General features: G+C 45.1%; 1 protein-coding gene across 1 annotated transcript in view; it reads right to left on the reverse strand.

Moving 5' to 3' along the window:
* Nucleotides 1-21,153, reverse strand: part of LOC147306042 (cadherin-4-like) — a 268,090-nt gene that overhangs the window by 72,810 nt on the left and 174,127 nt on the right. Inside the window, exon 5 of the mRNA XM_086278491.1 lies at nt 14,079-14,276. Coding sequence (XP_086134617.1) covers nt 14,079-14,276 — 198 coding nt within the window. The remainder of the gene's footprint in view (nt 1-14,078; nt 14,277-21,153) is intronic.

A 21,153-nucleotide genomic window follows, 5' to 3' on the forward strand; every position in this document is an offset into this window, starting at 1 on the left:
TTCAACTCAGTAACATGCCCAAGGACGTTTTCTCCTCACTATTACTCCTTTCTTCACTCCCTGTAAAAGCTGCTGCTTTATGATGAATCTGATTTTATGTCGTAATGTCTGTCTCTCGGGAAAACATGCCGACATAACTGAGCTGAGGTGGGGGGAAAGCATCACCTGACGGGACAACTGCCATGTCTGCATCTGCATGTCTTTTGTCTTCATCTGTCTGCCGGCTTGACCCACTTGTCTGCATGCGTGATTCTCTCTGTAACTTCCTTTCTGCTCTACCGCCAGCCTGTCTGTCAACCTGTCCTTTCCATTCGACCGACCTTGCCTCATAAGACCAACAATCGCAGCCACCCTTTGTCCCCAACACTTCATTACTGGTCCCCACCGCCTCGTGTCCCCTTCTGAATATCTTTCTTCCAATTTTACTCCTCATTATTTTTTCATGTCTTTAGAGAAATACAGAATCTTGGCTCTCCTTCATCCTACTGATCCACAGGGTCGCCGAGGCCAACCTCCAGGGGACCAGACAGAGGCTGTTTGTTAAGCTGTTATTTATCTCCTTCATAAAGTCCTCCTCATTTCCTATTAAAGAGCCTAGAACTGTTGCCCTTGACTCACACATAACTCTTGTGTCTTTTGGTGAGATGATTTACTGTTTAATTTAACACCAACTGAACCCAGGAGGGAGCCTGCCTGGTGCTGCCTGATGTCATATCAGAGAGGAATACATTGGGGTTGTGAATATGTGTGTGTTTTTGCGTCTGCTGTTTGTGCGTGTGCAAGAGTGAGTGGGTGGCTGAGGTGGAGGTTTTGTGTTGTTTGTTTTTTTTTCTCACAGCTAAGCCTTAGTAGTAGCTGCTCTGGGCCTCGTTGTGTGCAACAAGGCCACGGCTGGAAAATTTTCTCTTGAAAAACAAACCCCGCTGTGTATGCCTGATGAACATGTTTACCAGGACTTCACGCCACTAATTTAAAAATAATGAGATATTAAACAGTGAAAATTAAATTTCAGTCTCACTTTACTAAGCAGAGGATGAAACAAAGTCCAAATGCTGTTGACAAATACACAAATGTAGGAACAATTAGTTTTCCAGTCAATACCAGAACACTGTAGAAGATTCAATTTCCTAGTGCTGATAAATGTAATTACATTGATTGCACTAATTTCACTAGAGGAAAGGAAATGAAGTTCACAGGGTACATGCCAAAACAAGACTACTGTACAAAGAGTGGGAGTCTCTGAGGAATGTCGGGAATTATTCATGAGAATCATAACTAAGCATTGTCATGGTCCGCGGCCCGGCGTCCGGGGTGCTGCTGGGATGTCCACGCCCACGAGCGTGGCTGCTAACCCCACACCTGCATCCCATCCCAGGCGATCACCAGGTGGACTATTTAATCCTGCCCTACCTGCTGCTCCACGCCAGTCCGTAGTCGCCTCTCAGCGATCACAACTCGGCGTGTTTTTTGAGCCACCTGCCTGTCCACCTGTCCGCCTGAGATTCGGTTCACATTCAGCTTCGCCGTCTCGACCCCTTTTGGAGCTCCACCCCCCTCTGGTTCTCTCGGCCCGGCTATCACCCCTCTCACAGCCCCGCTCTCGGCGTTCCCTGTGCGGTCCCTCGGTTTCATCTGATTTCACCCGTTGTTTTTCTGGCTACCCTCACGGGACACCTTTAGTTTCAATAAAAAATTACTTTCTTTATTCGCTCATTCCCTAGTGTGTGTGTTCTGCTACTGGGTCCTGCCTGCGCTCGGAACTTCGGTTCATGACAGTACGGACTGGCCAGTATGGACCCAGCAGATCCACTCCGCTCCGCTATTAATAAACAGGGCGCTATCCTCGGTCGCCACGATCAGCAGCTCCAGTCTCTCCAAGACCGTTGTCAAGAGCTCAGTGACACTCAGAATAAATTACAAACTAGGCCGTCCGACCCCGTGCACCGCGGCGTGTCGCCTCCGCCGCTGGAACCCTTCCACGGGGAGCTAGACCTGTGTGGGGGGTTCCTTTTCCAGTGCTCCTTGTTTTTCAGTCGCACGCCTGATGCGTTCCCCACGGATACTGCTAAGATCTCCCACTTCGTGGGATTGTTACGGGGGCGTGCTCTGGCATGGGCTGAAGCCTACTTAAGTTCTCACCCCATTCGTGATTGCGAGTACGATGACTTCCTGGAGGAGTTCCAGGCTACGTTTTCCCCTCCGGTATCGGAGGACGATGCCGCGCAGAAGTTGCTGGGGCTCCGTCAAGGGCGGCGCAGTATTGCGGAGTACCTAGTTGAATTCCGTACTCGAGCGGTCGCCGTGGGTTGGCCCGATTCGGCTCTTCGTGGGGTTTTTTTACGGTCGTTAAATGACCAGATGAAGGACCAACTGGCTTTTCACGAGGAGACCAGATCCTTTGATGAATTGGCCTCCCTCTCCCGTAGGATTGACAGACGCTTGCGGGAGAGGGATGCCGAGCGGCGGTCTAAGCCTATGGGCTCCGTATTGCGCCCCGGGTTTCGCGTTTCTCCGCCCCCGCCCCCAGCTGCGTGTGCGCGCTCTCCGTCGCCGCCCCCGCCTGAACCCATGCAGATCGGACGCTCTCGGCTTTCTCCGGAGGAGAGGGAACGCCGATTTCGGGCTGGAGAATGTCTGTACTGTGGGAGGCCCGGTCACCGCATCGCTGTTTGCCCGGTCCGCCCAAACGACCCGGCCCACCGGTGAGTCCGGGGATACGGGTGGGCAGCACTCTAAGCACTACTAGACCCCGATTGTTACTCTCCGTTACTATCGTGACTTCTAATCAGACTTTTACATGCCCCGCGTTAGTGGACTCCGGGGCGGAACAGAACCTTATGGATGAGAAGCTGGCTAAGAGGCTAGCTGTGTCTCTTACTCCACTCGAACCGCCCATCCCTGCGTCTACATTAAACAACCAAGTGTTTGCATACATTACTCACCAAACCGCGCCTGTACGGTTAATCACATCAGGTAACCACCAAGAGCAGCTGTCCTTTTTCACTTTTCCTGCTCCTGACACCCCGCTTATCCTAGGCTACCCCTGGTTACAGAGACATAACCCACACATAGATTGGGCCGGAAAAAGTATCGCGAGCTGGAGTGTGTTTTGTCTGGCGAACTGCCTGAGGTCAGCCGTTCCCTCCGCCTCAACGGAACGGAGGCCCGCCCCGCCACCCGCGCCGGACCTCTCTTCCGTGCCCCCCGATTATCACGATCTCCAGCAGGTGTTCAGTAAAGATGAGGCGCTCTCACTCCCGCCTCACCGTCCATATGACTGTGCTATCGATCTGCTCCCGGGAGCTTCGCTGCCCTCTAGCAGATTATACAACCTGTCTCGCCCCGAAAGAGAAACCATGGAGAATTACATCCAGGAGTCGCTAACTGCAGGACGTATTAGGCCGTCATCCTCTCCCGTGGCTGCAGGTTTTTTCTTCGTGGGAAAGAAAGACGGGACGCTCCGCCCGTGCATCGATTACAGGGGGCTGAATGACGTCACCGTCAAAAACAAATATCCCCTCCCACTCATTAGTTCTATTTTTAGCTCACTCCAGGGAGCTACGGTCTTCACCAAACTAGATCTGCGGAACGCCTACCACCTGGTACGGATACGTGAAGGCGACGAGTGGAAGACCGCCTTCAATACCCCACTAGGGCATTTTGAATATCTAGTGATGCCGTTCGGGTTAACGAACGCCCCGGCGGTTTTTCAAGCCCTAGTCAACGACGTGTTACGGGATTTCCTGAACGTGTTTGTTTTTGTTTACCTGGATGATATTTTGATTTTCTCCAAGACGCTCGAGGACCATCGCATCCATGTGAGGAGCGTGCTACAACGGCTGCTCGAAAATAGACTGTACGTAAAAGCGGAAAAGTGTGAGTTCCACGCCTCATCCATCTCCTTCTTGGGCTACATCCTCGCTGGTGGGCAGGTGAAGACCGACCCGGTGAAGATCAAAGCCATATTGGAATGGCCGGTTCCGGAGACACGAAAGAAGCTTCAGAGCTTCTTGGGGTTTGCGAATTTTTATCGCCGTTTCATTCGAAACTACAGCCAGGTGGCCGCGCCTCTCACCCAACTCACCTCACCCAAGGCGTCTTTCACATGGTCCCCTGAGGCCCACGCAGCCTTCGCTAAATTGAAGCGATTATTCACGTCCACACCCATTCTAACCCATCCTGACTCTTCTAAACAGTTTGTTGTTGAGGTCGACGCATCTGACGCGGGAGTCGGGGCGGTTCTTTCCCAGCGGTCTGGGCCCCTGAACAAACTCCGGCCGTGCGCCTTTTTCTCACGCCGACTCACCCCCGCAGAAAGGAATTACGACATCGGCGACAGGGAACTCCTAGCGGTAAAACTCGCACTGGAGGAATGGCGTCACTGGCTGGAGGGGACCGAACAGCCCTTCGTTATATGGACGGATCATAAAAATCTACTGTACCTTAGAACCGCCAAGAGGTTAAATCCCCGTCAAGCTCGCTGGTCCCTATTCTTCGCCCGTTTCAACTTCACACTCTCCTATCGTCCCGGGTCACGAAACATCAAACCCGATGCGCTCTCCCGTCTGTATTCCCCCGACAGCGAGGCGCCCCCCCCCGCCACCATCCTGCCTGCCTCCTGCGTGGTGGGTGCTCTCACCTGGGAGATTGAGGAGACCATTCGTCAAGCGCTCCCAGGGGACCCTGACCCAGGGACCGGACCGCCGGGACGGCGCTTCGTTCCCGCCGCCGCCCGGGGAGCGGTCATCCACTGGATCCACACAGCACGATTCGCGTGCCACCCGGGCGTGAGCAGAACGGCGCGCCTCCTCAGCAGACACTTCTGGTGGAAATCGCTACTACGGGACGTGAGGGACTACGTGTCTGCCTGTGCCGTCTGCGCTCGTAATAAACCATCCACGAAACATCCCATGGGCCAGCTCCACCCACTCACTACTCCCCACCGGCCCTGGTCTCACATCTCGCTCGACTTTGTTACCGGTCTCCCCACCTCTTCTGGAAAATGTGTCATCCTCACCGTTGTGGATCGGTTTTCTAAGGCCGCCCACTTCGTCCCGCTAGCCAAGCTGCCCTCGGCTGCTGAGACTGCCCAAGCGTTAGTCACGGAAGTCTTCAGGCTCCACGGAATTCCCCTGGACATTGTCTCCGATCGCGGTCCCCAGTTCACCTCACAAGTGTGGAGGACCTTCTGCTCCATTCTCGGCGCCAAGGTCAGTTTGAGTTCCGGTTTCCACCCGCAATCCAATGGGCAAACTGAACGCCTTAATCAGGAGCTGGAGACTATGCTGAGATGCGTAGCCAGTCAAAACCCCTCCTCCTGGGTTACTTACCTGCCCTGGGTGGAGTACGCCCACAATACTCACACCTCGTCCTCCACCGGCTTCTCTCCTTTCGAAGCGTCCCTCGGGTATCAGCCTCCGCTCTTCCCGGAAGAGGACCTGTCCCTCTCCGTCCCGTCGGCCCCTCATCACCTCCGGCGCTGCCAACGTGTGTGGCGCTGCGCTCGCCGCGCCCTCCTGCGCGCAAAGGAACGACAGGCGCACTACGCCGATCGTCGCCGCACCCCAGCCCCTGACTACCAGCCGGGACAGAAGGTTTGGTTGGCTGCTGGGAACATCCCGCTCCGGGGCACGTCCCGCAAACTGGCTCCCCGTTTCATCGGGCCGTACGAAGTGGACCGAGTCATCAACCCGGTGGCAGTCAGGCTCCGGCTTCCGGCCTCTCGGCGTGTGCATCCCACGTTCCATGTATCTCAACTTAAGCCGGTCCGCCTCAGCCCCCTGTGCCCTCCTTCCGAGCCCCCTCCTCCCGCCCGGCTCGTCGGCGGCCATCCGGCCTATGCGGTCCGGCGGATCCTGGATGCGCGCCGGCGCGGGCGCGGCTGGCAGTATCTTGTGGATTGGGAGGGATACGGCCCCGAGGACCGCCTCTGGGTCCCGCGCTCCTTCATTCTGGACCCTCGTCTCATCTCTGCTTTCCGTGCTTCTCTCCGCAGGCGGGGTCCCGGCCGGCCGCCTGGGGGCGACCCTTGAGGGGGGGGTACTGTCATGGTCCGCGGCCCGGCGTCCGGGGTGCTGCTGGGATGTCCACGCCCACGAGCGTGGCTGCTAACCCCACACCTGCATCCCATCCCAGGCGATCACCAGGTGGACTATTTAATCCTGCCCTACCTGCTGCTCCACGCCAGTCCGTAGTCGCCTCTCAGCGATCACAACTCGGCGTGTTTTTTGAGCCACCTGCCTGTCCACCTGTCCGCCTGAGATTCGGTTCACATTCAGCTTCGCCGTCTCGACCCCTTTTGGAGCTCCACCCCCCTCTGGTTCTCTCGGCCCGGCTATCACCCCTCTCACAGCCCCGCTCTCGGCGTTCCCTGTGCGGTCCCTCGGTTTCATCTGATTTCACCCGTTGTTTTTCTGGCTACCCTCACGGGACACCTTTAGTTTCAATAAAAAATTACTTTCTTTATTCGCTCATTCCCTAGTGTGTGTGTTCTGCTACTGGGTCCTGCCTGCGCTCGGAACTTCGGTTCATGACAAGCATACTGAAATGGTTCTGTTAAAGAATCTTTAAAGCTTTTCTCTTCATAGTGCACGTTTGTCCTCCACTACCTCCTTGCATAAGATAATTAATGTGACTGTAGCTGCTCACCCCTTTTTAAATAGCATTGAGATCTCATGCTGTTCAGAAGATCGTCAAATTGCTTTTATGGTCAAATGTTTCATTAATGATTTGACCTGTCAAAAAAGACAGCAGTGAGGGTGTTCTTCCATCGCAAAGACTCCATTAGCAGGAGAAACAATGTAAAGCACTTTCAACTTTCTTTGGTGTTTTACTCGTGCCATCGTAACTCGATATCCAGCTACGTCCCAGCTGTCACATGAACTCATTGAAAAAAATAATAAAAGGATGACTTATATCTGAATGCTTCCAATTTACCTTTGCATGACCCAAGGTAGATGTAGCTGTGCATGAGCAGATGAGTTAATATTTGCGATGATCATTTTTTATTAAGTAGATAAGATAAATTGTTTACCATGACATGCACATGCAGCACTTTGGGTGTTTGAGTAATGAACCTTATTTTAATGTGTAATGAAATTGACCAATTAGCATTGAACGCAAATAGAAAGGAGGAGGCTGAAAGGGATATGATATACAGTATTTAAGGCAAAGTTGTGGATGAACTATAATGGAAACGATGGCACAACAAGAAAGGTTACGAGATGAAAGGCTTTTCAATCTATCCCGGGGAGATGTAAAAGCTTGTTCTGGCAATCAGGGAAAATAGTTTGAGATATTTTATTTAAAAAATAACAATCCAAAAATAAAAGTCAGAGGATCACCAAAATCAATAAGCTTGTCTGAGGGCCATGAATGACTGCATAAAATTTGATGATAATCCATCTAGTAGTAATGGTATGTTCAAGTCTGGACCAAAGTGGTGGATCGATCAATCACTAAAGTGGCAGACAGGCCAACCAGCTGAGTGCCATTTCCATCCTTGGAGCAATTCTCTAAAGAGCAGAGCAAAAAGAAGAGCATGAGAAAATATCAAACTGTATTTCTAGCAAAATGATCTTCAATGTCACTAAACACTGGATGTTTGTGCTGGAAGAAAATTCACAGCTGGGGTTTGGAAAGGAAATACCTCGTGTGAATTCTCGGGGAAGTGAAATCAAACAAAAAAGATGAGAGTTTAAAACGGGCCAAGATGCGTTACAGCGTAAAGACAAATGAGCACAAATGAAATGCTGACATGACTGTTCGTGCTCTCCATCCTGGACTGAGGCTGCTGCCTTTTCTTTCCACTTAATACTCTGTAGGAGGGCCACCCTTATCTGAAAAACATTTATTGTTTCTTTCTTTTCTTCTCCAGCTTGATAGAATGTGCTTGTGTGTGTGTGTGTGTGTGTGTGTGTGTGTGTGTGTGTGTCTGCTAAAGCCTTTAGCAGACTTTATACTGTAGATGCATCAGAACAATGGAATAATAAGAGATAAAACATGGCACGCAAATATAAAATGCTCCAGTACATATACAGCTGTGCACATACTTTTCATGTGTTTGATGGAATTATTGTAGCCACAAATTTGAATGTTTTTGCAGCCTGAATTCATTTAGCCTCTGCATTTCAACTTTTATAAATCATTCCATATGGGGACCAATGTGGTTTCCTAGTGGCCAAGCTCTGGATTGGGCTGTGATCCTTAAATACTCGCATCCCTGTGTTTCACCATCCTGTGGTTTTGTTTCTGGTGGACTAGGTTGAAAAAAACAAAACAAAACAAGATGGAGTCCTGTTTTTCTGGCTTTGCTTTCCCTTCTCTTTGTTCAGGGATAAAGCCGAAATGCGACCAAACAAAACCCCAAACAATGAGCATATACAAAGGCAAGAGCGCAGCACATGCGCTTTACTGATCCTTTGTTTGCTTTCTGTGTAGGACAAGTAATTCTTCTCTGTGCCTGTGTATGCATCCGTATGTTTGTTTGTGATTGAATGTGTGTGTGTTTGTGAGCATATGTCTCGGCAGGAGGGAGGGAGCGAAGATGAAGGGGGAAGACTGGAGCGGTGCAGTGCTGGTGTTGGCCGGGTGGTGGGGTGGCAAGTGCCAGAAGGCTTCATTAGACTCAAGGGAAGAGGCTGTGAACAGCAGTTCTCCAGGAAATCTGTTAGACCTAAACACAGACATGCCTCTGATCCGGGTCTAGCCCTACAGTCCCTCTTTCTGTTTCCCTTCTCTCTCAGTCATATCCACCCATCTATTCGCCAGTGCAATTAGCTCCAGCTCACTTATACAATGAGGAACAGTCCCTACTTTTTGTCCCTCATTTTCTTTAAGATTCCTTTCTTTTTTCTGTCTGTTTTTCTGGTGGTGTTGTTGTTGTTGTTGCTGTGTCTGTTAGTGAAGCGGAGCAGTCATTAATCATTGGTAAATGTACGCAGAGAAAGCTGAGACACCTCGGGGGTGGGGTGCGATGGGGAGTTCTCTCATTCTGCTCGAAAAACGCTTCTCAACACGCTCCGTAGAGAGAGATGTAGAAAATGGAGCACAGGTGCTGCAGCGAGTGCAATAAACATAACCAGATGCACTGCAACACACAAATAATCTGATACAAATGTCAGTGTTTTGTCAGCGTTTAACTTACAGGGTCTAAATCTACTAGCAGGAAATAAATAGCTACAATAAATACTGAAACAAATGACAAATCAACTATGATGTCCAATAAAAGGCTTTCTGATCATATCGGTGACTGAAGACAAGAGTCCATCTGTTTGGCTTACTGTTCTCCTCGCTGCTCTTTCTCACCGTGGTATTCCTGTCAATATAATGTCTGTGGTTACTAAGGGATGCAACCGCACTTTATCGGAATATCTGGCTTCTTTGTCTGAACGAGAGCCAGCAGACAGAAAAATTTTCTTCCAAAGAAATATTATCCAATAAAAACAACAGTTTAGCTGAAATTGCACTCTTTTCACATCCCTGAGTCCAGCTCGCAAAATAAATGTCTTCTCTCTCAAAACAATATCTCCACTAAACAAAACACTAGAATATTACCCAGAGCTGTGGAGGTTAGAAAAGGATTGAAAAAGCAAGAGACGCTGAAAGGGGGAGAGAAGAGTGAGGACAAGGATAACTACAGACTGTCTTGGGGTGTGACCACATCTGCCCTGACACCGGCGATGTTGACGTTCTGATGCACGATTACTTGATTACATTCTCATCGCAGGCTTTTATTTCCTGACTCCATCTTTTGATCATATTTTGAAAAATGCTTTTTATTATGAGGCTGAGAGTTTAAAGACCTAAAACGGCAGCACTAAAGAAAAATGAGAGAAGTCCAACCAAAGGTGACAGTGCGTGCCACACCTCCATAGCGTGCTAATTCACACAAGCTGTCATTTCTCATTGTAGTCCACACAAATCCAGAACATGTCCGGGGAAAAAAAAGCAAAACAAAACCTCACTATTCCTTATTTGTGTCTACTATGTTAAAGCTCAAGTGTGGAAGTTTTCTATGCAAATTGACTGCCTTTACATTCATGCCTTTGTGATCCGAGTTCACAAAATGCTGATTAAGCCTATCAGCGACAAGTAAAAGATCTCTATTTCCCAGGAGCACGGTTTTAAATCTGCTGCCTGTGGTGACATCCCCACCCTGCCACCTCAACTGTGATGCGCTTTATGTCAGATAGGAATGATTGATTTGCTGGAGCTGAAGAGAGGAACAACTGTAGTGATAAAGGCAGTAAGGATAGCAACTTACAGTACAACAAAAGCTATGGTGAAAACGTCTACAAAGTATCTGATGAAAAAGAGAACAACCTTTTAAAAAAGGCCCACTATGTTTTAACACTAGTCAAGAATGCAGCAACAATATTTGTGTGATCACTGTCACTATCTGTACTGGCATTTATAAAGGAGTTTAAAATCTTAGTGACCAATGTCCATCAAACTGCAAATCACATCTTGACATACGCTTTCTTCTATGCACTTTAAGTAATATCTAATTCACATCCACTGACAATTTAGAAGCGCCAATCAACTTAACCTATGTCCTTAACCAGACAGCACAGTGGTGCGGAGGTTACCACCGTTGTCTCAGCACAAGAAGGTCCTGGGTTTAAAGCCACCAGCTGGTTCTCTCACTGCCTGTGTGTAGGTTCTCTCTGGGGACTCTGACTCCCCCTCACAGTCAAAATGCATGCATGTTAAGTTAATTGGTAATTCCTGGCCCTGGGTGTAAGTACCAATGGTTGTCTGTCTCTATGTGTTCAGGGTGCACCCTACTCTTTGCCCTATGGCAGCTGTGATAGGCTTCGGCCTGTTTGTGAGCCTGAATTGGATAAGTGGAAAAAAATAAATATCTTTTGACGAAAGAAGTCCAACAAGGCAGAACCACACAGAAAGGGCCAAGCTGACCAAGAGGGTCTAACCTAGGTGACAGCACCTGTCACTGGATCACTGCAGAGACTTCAGGTTTAAGATACTGGATAAAAAAATATTTCCATTGTGGTACTAAAACCTTGCCTGTCAGGCAACCAGCAACTCTGACAAAACCAGTGTTTATACTCTTTGCTATTTTCAACCGGCAGCAGTACAACAAAAAAACAAACAAACAACCCAAACCATTTCAGACATTTAATCATAAATGGTCTTACTCGTTATCTATGCTGTTGTTTCATCAGGGGTTTCTTCTTTTTTTAGCTGATGCTTGTTCTAATGGTGGGGTTAAGCAATTGTTGGGGCGAATAAGGGATTTGGGGGGAGTTGGGTGGTTACGCTGAGTCTTTATTTACCCAAGCAAAAAAAAAAAATCGATGCCACTCTGCTGTAGGAGAAGTGTGTGAATCAATGAAAGGTTTCAAAAAGCCCCTGTGAAAAATCAATGTCCCTTACATACTATTGATGGAAGTTTGGCCATAGAAGAAAGAAATGACAGAGAACACCTGTTTATTGTGAAAAATTACTCTGCTCGCTCTTTGTTATAGGCTTTTTGGATCTCTTTGTTTTGTCTAGAACAGTGCTAACAGTATTTCTGTATCCTTTCAATTGCTCTCTTTGCTAGCCTTCCATTTTATCCTTTTGTTACAAGTTATGCAGCGCTCATGCCCATTTGTTGTAAGGAAGCACTACTGGCCATTATCGGCAAAGGAAGAATAGCTACATTCAGTCTCACAACTCTGACACTAGAGGTTGATAAGGTCTAACATTCAACCACAGAGTGATATCATGTACACAACAACTTGATGTACAGTAGGGGAGTGCAGGGTTCTGAAGCCGTCATCTCAGCACAGCTATTAATAAAATTCAGTCAATAACATTCCACTGTCACTGCCTTGACTTTAGAGACCGATAGGAGAACAGTTCTGCCATAACTTTGCCTATGCAGTCAACATTTCCCTCGAGCCATGTCAGGCTGCGAGCTGCGAGGCCAATCAGTAGGGGCTCTGTCCTGACACCTGCCCAATCGTGTGCTAGCGTGATCAAAGTGACAGTGCTGTAGACCTGCAGAGATACAGGTGAGGGCTGCTGTCACCCCACCTGTCCAACTGATGGCAACTCGGCCAGGGCAGGGAGAAAAGTACTAGGATGGTCGGGAAGGCCACTGCCTGCATGTCACTCAGTGCTGCTTTGGATGACAGAACAACCCATTAAGGAAGAGACTGACTTCACAGACCATTAGAAGTAGCATCACACAGCCATAGTGCACAGAACACTGAGTAATGGTGCAACTGAAGGGCGACCGAAAGACTCCAAGCGCTGCTTCGAGACCTTTTTTTATTGAATAAAATATGCATTTTTGCTTCATTTTTTTGAAACAGAAACAGATGCATAAAAGCCCGAATTCTCAACAGAGGACAAAGTAGGTTATTAGAAAGGACTAAGCAGATAAACAAGTATGGCAAAATTATCCCCATGCCGTCCACCCCTGTGTCCTTGTTAAAATCTCTAGCTCTCAGTATGGCCTTTCCTGCCCTCCAGTCATCATTAAAGAGAAAGACGGGAGCTTGAGAGTCCAACAGAGGCATCAACACGCATCACTTCTCCTCTGCTCGAAACGCTCAGCTCTCAGCAATCCACTAGCCCCTGACGGACCTATTTACCGCACAAAGTGAATTGTGTTTGGCTGCAAACTATGCTTCCAAATGTTCCTTTGATACCCTCTCTCTCTTTCCCCCTCGCCATCTCCTCTGTCTCTCTCTGGTTCTGACCAGCTCATGGAAATAGAAGAACTGTCTGGCCAGTTTATTGCTGGTGTAGCACTACTCATGGGCTCAGCAGGCTCAGATGAGAAAGCCACACTGTGCCAGGCTGATGGGACACAGTCCAGCTGTAGAGGCACTCACTCCAAAACACAGACTTACAAACTCCTTCCTCTTTGACTTGATGTTTTTGTTTCACTATGGAAGAAAAAAAAAGTTTCCTTCAAGTAGCTCCCCAGGCTTTTCCCTGGGGACTGGATGAAACCCAGTTGAAAAACAAAGAACAGAAACAATAGGAAAAATCTGCTTCTTTTGCACAATTTTAAACCCCAAAGAGATAAACTATGAGAGTTTTGTAAACAGCAAGGAAAAGCTGATGGCTAGATATTCCAGATAAAGAGAGAAGGAAAGAAGCAGCAGCGAATAAAGCAGCAGTCTTGTGGAATGCTTTTTGATGAGTTACAGCGTGCACCGCAATCTTAAAGTCAAGAGCTTGCCTATGAGCGAGTCAAACCACACATTCTGTTGTGACAGAATCCCTGAATTTTAAACCTCCTGCAACTCAAGCCTTTGCACAGCAAGTTAAACATTTATTTATTAATTTATTCGACAGGTGTGCGGGCTCAGCCTCTAACCTTCGACATGCAGCACTTATATATAGCGTGTAATTACAGCCTTATCAAAAAAGCAAAGGTTTTACAGAAATAAATTTTCCATCTGTAATTGTTGATGAATTCTGATTTTGAATGCTAAACAAAGACATGGTTATACACTCTTCATGTTTTTCTGCTGCTTCTTTATTTACAGGAAGTTCTAAACCAATAAACTAATGTGCCTATTAGGGCACAGAAGAAAAGAAATACTGTTCTACTCTTTTGACTTTGAGAATGGCAGGATTTCATGCTTTCTTCTCATATCAAACAAGAGGCTTCACTAAAACTTCTGTGACAAATTGCATTGTTATACAGTTATAAAAATAGAACTGAACCTTAAGCAACCTTTCTGAAATAACCTGATAAAGGAAAGAAAAGATGCATAAAAAAGGAATAAACAATCATTAGCTTCACTGTGACCCTATGGGACCTCACACTGTGCAAGAGTTTGCTGTTTAGGTGTCTAAGGGGAAAACTTCTCAGGGTCAATCAGGGCTGTTTAAATACCGTAAGGCATTGTGGCTGTAGCTGCATCAGGGGAACACAGCATAATCATCTGCAAGGATGTGGCAAACAAACTAGTTATGCTAATGTATTTCTGTTATTTATCACCATCCATTATACATATCCCAATCAGCCTTACTTGTTAAATGCCCTCAAGAAATCCCAGCTGTAAATTAAGAACACATCAGCGACGCGGCCAATCAGATCTGTCACTTACGCTGACAAGCATCTGAGGGAACGGTCCTCGAGAATTTTCAGCCACATTGATTGGTGGGATTACCCAGTCCCTCTTCTGTCTTCGTAGACCCTTGGTGATGTTGCGACCGGACCCTGGGAACATGATGACAGGAGGTGGTGTTTGTACCGCCTCCTTCTTCTCTTTTCTCCCAGCAACTTTCTTTTCATTCTCTGTGACCTTAAAGACAGAACAACAAGGTTTTACTTAGGATGCTACAATAGTAATTGATGTCATGCTAAAAGACAAAGCACAATTTTGCAGATAAAAGACATTTTTATAGGTTTAGCATATTTATTTTATATCTCTGTGAACTTTGAAATCTTTTATTATCTCTTCACTAAGAAAATGTCAAGGCTTTTTTAGCAGTTAGCTGTATGTCAAACCACTTTCTTGGGTACCAGCTTTTGAGAGCTTGCTGTAGCTGCAATGATCAATCATCACCTTAAAAAAAACATCAAACTCATCAGCTAAGATGGCAGTTGTCACTGTCACCTGTTTGTTTTTTTTAAATATAAAAACAAGTATTACATATAAGGAGGTATCTACTCTTTGTCCTTTAACTAGTATTTCTGCAGAGAAATCTGAAGTTGCTATGGAAACAAAGTGCACAATGCAATGATTTTGAAAGATCTAATGGACCCAGTCAGACACAAGATCATTCATCCATTCATTTCATCATTCGCCAAATCAGTCCTTCACTTGGGCAAAAAACAAGTCTTTTTGCAAGTAATTGGAGTTTTGGCAGCTTGGATAAAGAAAAAAGAAGTCAACCAAAAACTTTTTTGCAACTAAAAAATTTAACACAATAATTGTATATACAGTTGGGGAAATATTTTAAGGTTGAACAGTCTAATTTTTATCGCGGTTTTATTTTAATTTATAGAGACAGAATGTGAAAAAAAATCCAGAATAAACAGATTATATAAAAGTTGCATGTCATGGAGTGAAATAAGGATTTGATGCACTTCAACCCAACCAGAATTCTGGCTCTCAAAAACTGTCTCTATGCCCGTGTGGTGCACATAACATTCAAGCACACAATCAATTACAGACACTCCTGATCTCAGCTTGTTATGTGTATAAAGCACACCCGTCGACAGAATCAATTTCATCTATTCCCACCTCTCCAACGCAATGGGCAAGATCAAAGAGTTGTCAAAGAATGTCAGGGACAAGACTGTAGACTTACACGAGGCTGGAACAGGCTACGAGACTGTAACCAAGAAGCTGGTGAGAAAGTGACAACTGTTGGTGCGATTATTTGGAAATGGAAGAAATATAAAATGGACATCAGTTGCCCTCAGTCTGGAGCTCCATGCAAGATCTTGCCTCGTAAGGGGATGAAGATCACGAAAAGGTGACGGGGTGCAGCGTAAAACTATATAGGAGTTTGTTAATGATCAAAAGGCACTACAGTCCTCAAGAACACCACTGGTAACACACTACGCTGTAATGGACTGAAATCTGCAAATCTGCTTGATAACGCACATGACATGATATTGAGTATCTAAATGATTTAGAGAATGTTTTGGAGAATGTGCTGCGTCAGATGAAACCAAAATCAAGCTTTTTGGCAACTCAACCTGCTATGTGTTGAGGAAGAGAAATGCATACTATTCCCACAGTCAAGAACATTGGTGGAAACATTAAGCTTTGAGGCTATGTTTCTCCTAAGGGTACATGATGACTTTAATGCACCGAGGGTCCAATGCAGTGTAAAATCTTGGATAAGAACTTCCTTCCTTTAGCCAGAAGACTGAACATGGGTTGTGAATAGGTCTTCAAAACATAACACCAAGGCAAAGAGCGGCTAAGGACGCAAATTAAAGTCATGGAATGGCCTAGCGAGTCTCCAGATCTCAATCCTATGGAAAATCTGTGGAGGGAGCTATAAGTTGCCAAACAGCAGCCAAGAAACTAAAAGGATTTAGAAAGCCAAGGAAAGTGACAAAACCCCTCGTCAGATGTGTGCAAACCAGGGGCCCGTTCTTCGTACCTCGCTAAGTAAGTTAGCCGGATTTGACTGTTGACGATTTCGCGTGATCCTGGATCGTTCGGTTCTTCGAAGCCCATCCGGGACTTGCTGTCATAGCAACAGAGCCGTAAGCGTAAACCTGCTCGGGAGCAGGTTTACTTTATGTAAACAGGATTAGATCGCGGCCACTCAGGTATTTCCGCTTCATGTATACGAAAGCAACAGCGATATTTTACCACTGTTGTACCATAAATAAATAACATCAATGTAACTAAAGATAATGCAGCACTTGATCCTTTTATTGATGTCACACAGATACATACAGGTCATTTCCTAAAAAAGGGAAATGTACTATTAACATTCTATTACATGTATGTGATTATTACAGATGTAATTCAGATTTCAGAGTAGTAATTGCAATTTACTTCGTGTAATCAAGATGAGAGACCACGGCTATAAAAGCGAAGGTGGATTTGGGAAGCCTGTCGCAGCCATGTCCTGTCCGTATACGCGAGCCACCCATTGCGGAAGGTGCAAGATTGATAAGGAGAGTTTTCAGAATCCAGCGTATATTGCGGGACAGACAGGATCCTTTAGCTCAGCGCGACAGTGTGCTCATAGAGAGATATCGATTTTCCCGTGAGGGTATTATTTACTTAACCAACTTGTTGACGAGGGGGTGCAGGACCACCACCTGTCTTTTTTTGCGCTGCCCCTTTTCTTGGTTGCTGTTATAAACAAACAAACAGATTATTTCAGGGTCTCTGTCCAAGAGACTAAAAGCAATATAAGTGATAAATATTACCATTCTGTAGAATATTCTTATATTTCACTTTTACTTGTTCCCATGTTCTAGTGGGTCCTGTTGTGGCTCTAATGTGAAAGGGGATATAATATAACATAATGTAATATAATATAATGTAATATAATATTGGATAATATAGTGTGATATGATAAATCTACCCTACCACCTACTGGTGTTGGCCAGAGGGGCCGATGGCGCGATATGGCAGCCTGGCTTCTGTCAGTCTGCCCCAGGGCAGCTGTGACAGCTACCAGTGTGTGAATGTGAGAGTGACTGAATAGTGGCATTGTAAAACGCTTTGGGTGCCTTGAAGAGCGCTATATAGATCCACTCCATTATTATTGTTATTATTAAATTACTTACGAGTTTAATTTGTCAGCAACTTTCTGCCAGCCCTCTCTCCTTGCTTTTGCAGCCTTTGCAGTGTTCCCTTGCGTTTTAATTAGACTCTGAAACTCCTAAAATCCCTCACTCAAGAGTTCTTGCTCTGCTGCCGAAGAATACCGAGCGCGCTCCTTCGACATTTTCGCCGACCAATCAAAGGGTTGCCGATCAATGTTTCTACTATCGATGCGTAGCCCCTGTTGGGCCACCCAGTGATCTCACATTACTTCATCCAGCTATACTAATCGTCAACAACAGGTGTGTTCGGGGAACCGGAATAGCGAGCTCAGAGTTAGCGCGATGATTTGATCTTGGATGTGTCATTTGATCTTGGATGTAGTAAGCGACGTACGAAGAACGGGCCCCATGTGACCAACTACAAGCAGCGTCTTACTGTGCTTGCTAACAAATATTCAGTTATTATTTGCTTGGAGAACAAATACTGTCACGGTCCTGGGTCGGGTCGACCCAGTATTTTGAGTTTCTTATGTTTTGGTTTATTTTGCATTATGGATTAGTTATTCTCTGGTGATACTGTTTTGATTACAATTATATTCTGATTCTTTAGTTATCTGATGATGATGTTGATGATGATTATTTCTGGTTTAGGTTTTGTTATCTTGCCCTTATGTTTGGTTTAGGTTGCCCGTGCTTAGTCTTCTCTGCCCGTATGTCCCTCTGTTTGTCCATGACGTCATTATGCCTGTTTACGAGTCTGTCTCTGTCTGGCGTGTGCTTCCTGTTTTATTTTGTAGGTCTGTGCCCTTTGTCAGTGCGTTCAGCTTTGTGCTCTCCCTGTCTCGTCAGTGTAATCAACGTCAGCCGTGTCTCCCAGCTGTTTCCTCTTTGCTCCGTTCACCTCTTGTATTTAGTGTCTGTGTCTTCCCCTACTCGGTGTCGCATCGTTAACGTCTGTTTACCCTCGCTTCCTCCGTGTGCTCCGTTTGCCAGCCAGCCTTCCTGCCTACTCATTCCGTTCTTCCAGTTTAGTTAGTGTTTTTCTGTTCTGCTTCTTACCAGCAATAAAGCTGTGTGTTTTGAATTACTTCCGCCTCAGTGAGTCCTGCATTTTGGGTCCTCTCTTCCTGCCTGCCCACACTCAGACATGACAAATACTTATTTCAATCAATGCTATATAAATCAATTTTTGGTTGATATTCGGTATTTCCACTGACTGTTCATTTCTTTGTAAGTGAACAAACTTACGAATTCAGCAGGGTTTCAAAAAATGTTTTCCCCAGTGTATTAGTAAGAAAAAAAGCAAAAATAAGTGAGAAAGAAACGGAGTCTTTCTAACGCTTCACAAAACTCAATGGAAATACCAGCAGTACAATTCGCTGGCAGACCACATGAAAATTTCATGTGCCAAATGGTGTGTAAATTTACCTTAATGCACCAAACTTGCTTTAAATTCAGAGCATTAGCAGATTTTCTGCAAAAGCTTTCCAACAATTTGTCCTTTTTACAATACTGCGTGCAATTCTACAAGCCTAATTTCAAAATTTGGAATGCTGTGTTAAATAAAGATAACACAAAAGAATGCTATAATTTGCAAGTCATAAAAGTCATTTAATGGAAAATGGCACAAAAAGAACATTATGATTATTGTTATAAATGTGCACTGAGACTTTATTTTTCTTTTTAGAAAAAATAAATGCATTTTAAATTTAATGACAGTAATATGCACATATTGTTGATAAGTACTTTTCTCTTCTCAAACAAATGATATGTTTATACTCAGTACAATTCTCACTTTAGTTATGTGCACACGAATTACTCCAGAAAATCTCTCATTTTTAACCAAGACACATAGGAGCAATAACAATGATATAGCAATTGTAAAAGACTATGGCTCTTAAAACATGTAAACATTTCTTATCAGAAGAACGCCATATGAGAAACACTTTGTGTCATCATGCGTAGACTCAAGCAGGACAGAGGTGATGTTAATTCTGTATGTGCATATATTTAAAAGAAACCATAAACTTCATACCTTTTGTCATTTACACCAGGCATAAAAAGCCTATTAACAGAAAGCGTGTCTGGAGTTGGATTTACAGCCTCTTTCAACAGACAATGACAGCTGAGTCACAGACACACACCTCAATCAAACAGTATGCACCCATCATACACTTTTCTCACACCATCCCTATAGGCACAGAGAAATGACCACCACAAAACTGTCTTTTTGAAAGATGCTCAAATAAGGAACTCAAATGTGAAAGGAACCCATTTTCAATCTCCTAAAGAACATTAACTCATCCATGAGTCAGAACAGCTACATCAAATGCTGGAGTTATGACAGACATCAAATAAGTAATGTCTGTGTTAAAATACTGCAAACCACATGACTGTGAACAGACAATGAACAGAGTGTACAAAAATTTGCTTTATTGCAGATCCTTCCAAGATGAGCTAAAACAAGCAAAAATCGTTGAAATTACAGTAGTAGAACCTTTAGTGTGACACCTGATTCCCTTCATTATCAAATATATTATTCCTTCTGTTAAAGTATATTGCTTTATACATACACGATTTATCTCTAAAGCTACAGTTTAGAGCCCATCATCTGCAAGTTTACAGCTTCGTGTTTACTGTTCCAGTGGCAAAAGGTAATATTAAAGTGATACTATCTGCAGAGTTGTTCGACGGTAAGTTTACCAACACAGCTCAGGGTTAAAAGATAGTAAAACATGTCAAGAATTCAGTCACGAACATCATAGCTGAAGCTATGCATCACTTGCACTCTGTCTCAATCACAGTCCCTTGAGCTATCCCTAGCTTTCGTGCTCCCCTCTGCCCTCTTCTTGCAGTGTTATTGTTTTTCTCTGTCTCCCCCTAGTCAGTAGGTACTGACAGCTTGTCTCAATAACATGGATTCCTCAAGCACTGGGCTGTGTTAGGCTGATGGTGCACCAGCAGGTGAAACAGCTGCACAAAACTTTACTAACCAAACACTCACACCAGCAGACAGCAAGAAATTTGTAGTTCATGTCTTTGTTATGTCTCCTCCAGGATCACTAATTGAGGCAAGTAAATCAACTTTCATTTGTACAGGGTAGCCCATACCTAGCAGTTCCCCCATTTAAATGCACAGTGTGCAAAAACTGAAATTATAAAAGAGATATAAACAGGACAAACATATGGAGAAAGTACAATCATGTCATCTGCACATCTGTGATGTGAATCTCCCACAACATTTATTCAACTGTTACACCACTACCAGCAGTTTGAACAGTTAATACAAGGCAGGATGGATTTGTGCTTTCATATTGTTTATGCCAAATTTTGACCCCACCCATCCAAATGTCTCCATAGAAACTGAGACTGTAAAGAAAAAAAAAATTGGCAACATTTTCCAATCTTATGTCATCCCACTCTGATGAAATGCATCCTTAGATTCTTGTTTCTTCTACTGCTGTTGCCCCTGTACTTCAAGTTTGATGTGTTGTTGTCTTCATACCGTAGTTTCAGTAAGTGTTTATTTGAGTTATTGTTGCCTTCCTATCAGCACTCTGGCCATTTCCTTTGACTTTTGGCATGAACAAAATATTTACAACTAGAGAACTGCTCACTAGATATTTTCTCTTTTTTGGACCATTCTCTGTAAAAGTTAGAGATAGTTGTGCCAAAAAAGCTCAGTTTCTTGGCAGTTTTTGAAACACTCAGACCAGCCGATGCTATGCTTAAAGTCACTTGATCACCTTTGTTTCCCATTTTGCTTGCTATGTCTAAATGCCTAAATGAATTCCAGCCCTGTGATTGGCTGATTTGATATTTGCATTACTGAACAGGTGAACAGGTGTGTCTAACAAAGTGACCAATATTTTGGATATATCTAACTAGTGGTTAATAATTTTGCATTTAAAATATGGAAATAAATATGTTAC

This window comes from Aulonocara sp. 'chitande type north' Nkhata Bay, linkage group LG20, assembly GCF_057382095.1.
Source record: "Aulonocara sp. 'chitande type north' Nkhata Bay isolate Kocher_YH1m ecotype deep benthic linkage group LG20, A_spYH_male_GT1.1, whole genome shotgun sequence".
NCBI lineage: Eukaryota > Metazoa > Chordata > Actinopteri > Cichliformes > Cichlidae > Aulonocara > Aulonocara sp. 'chitande type north' Nkhata Bay.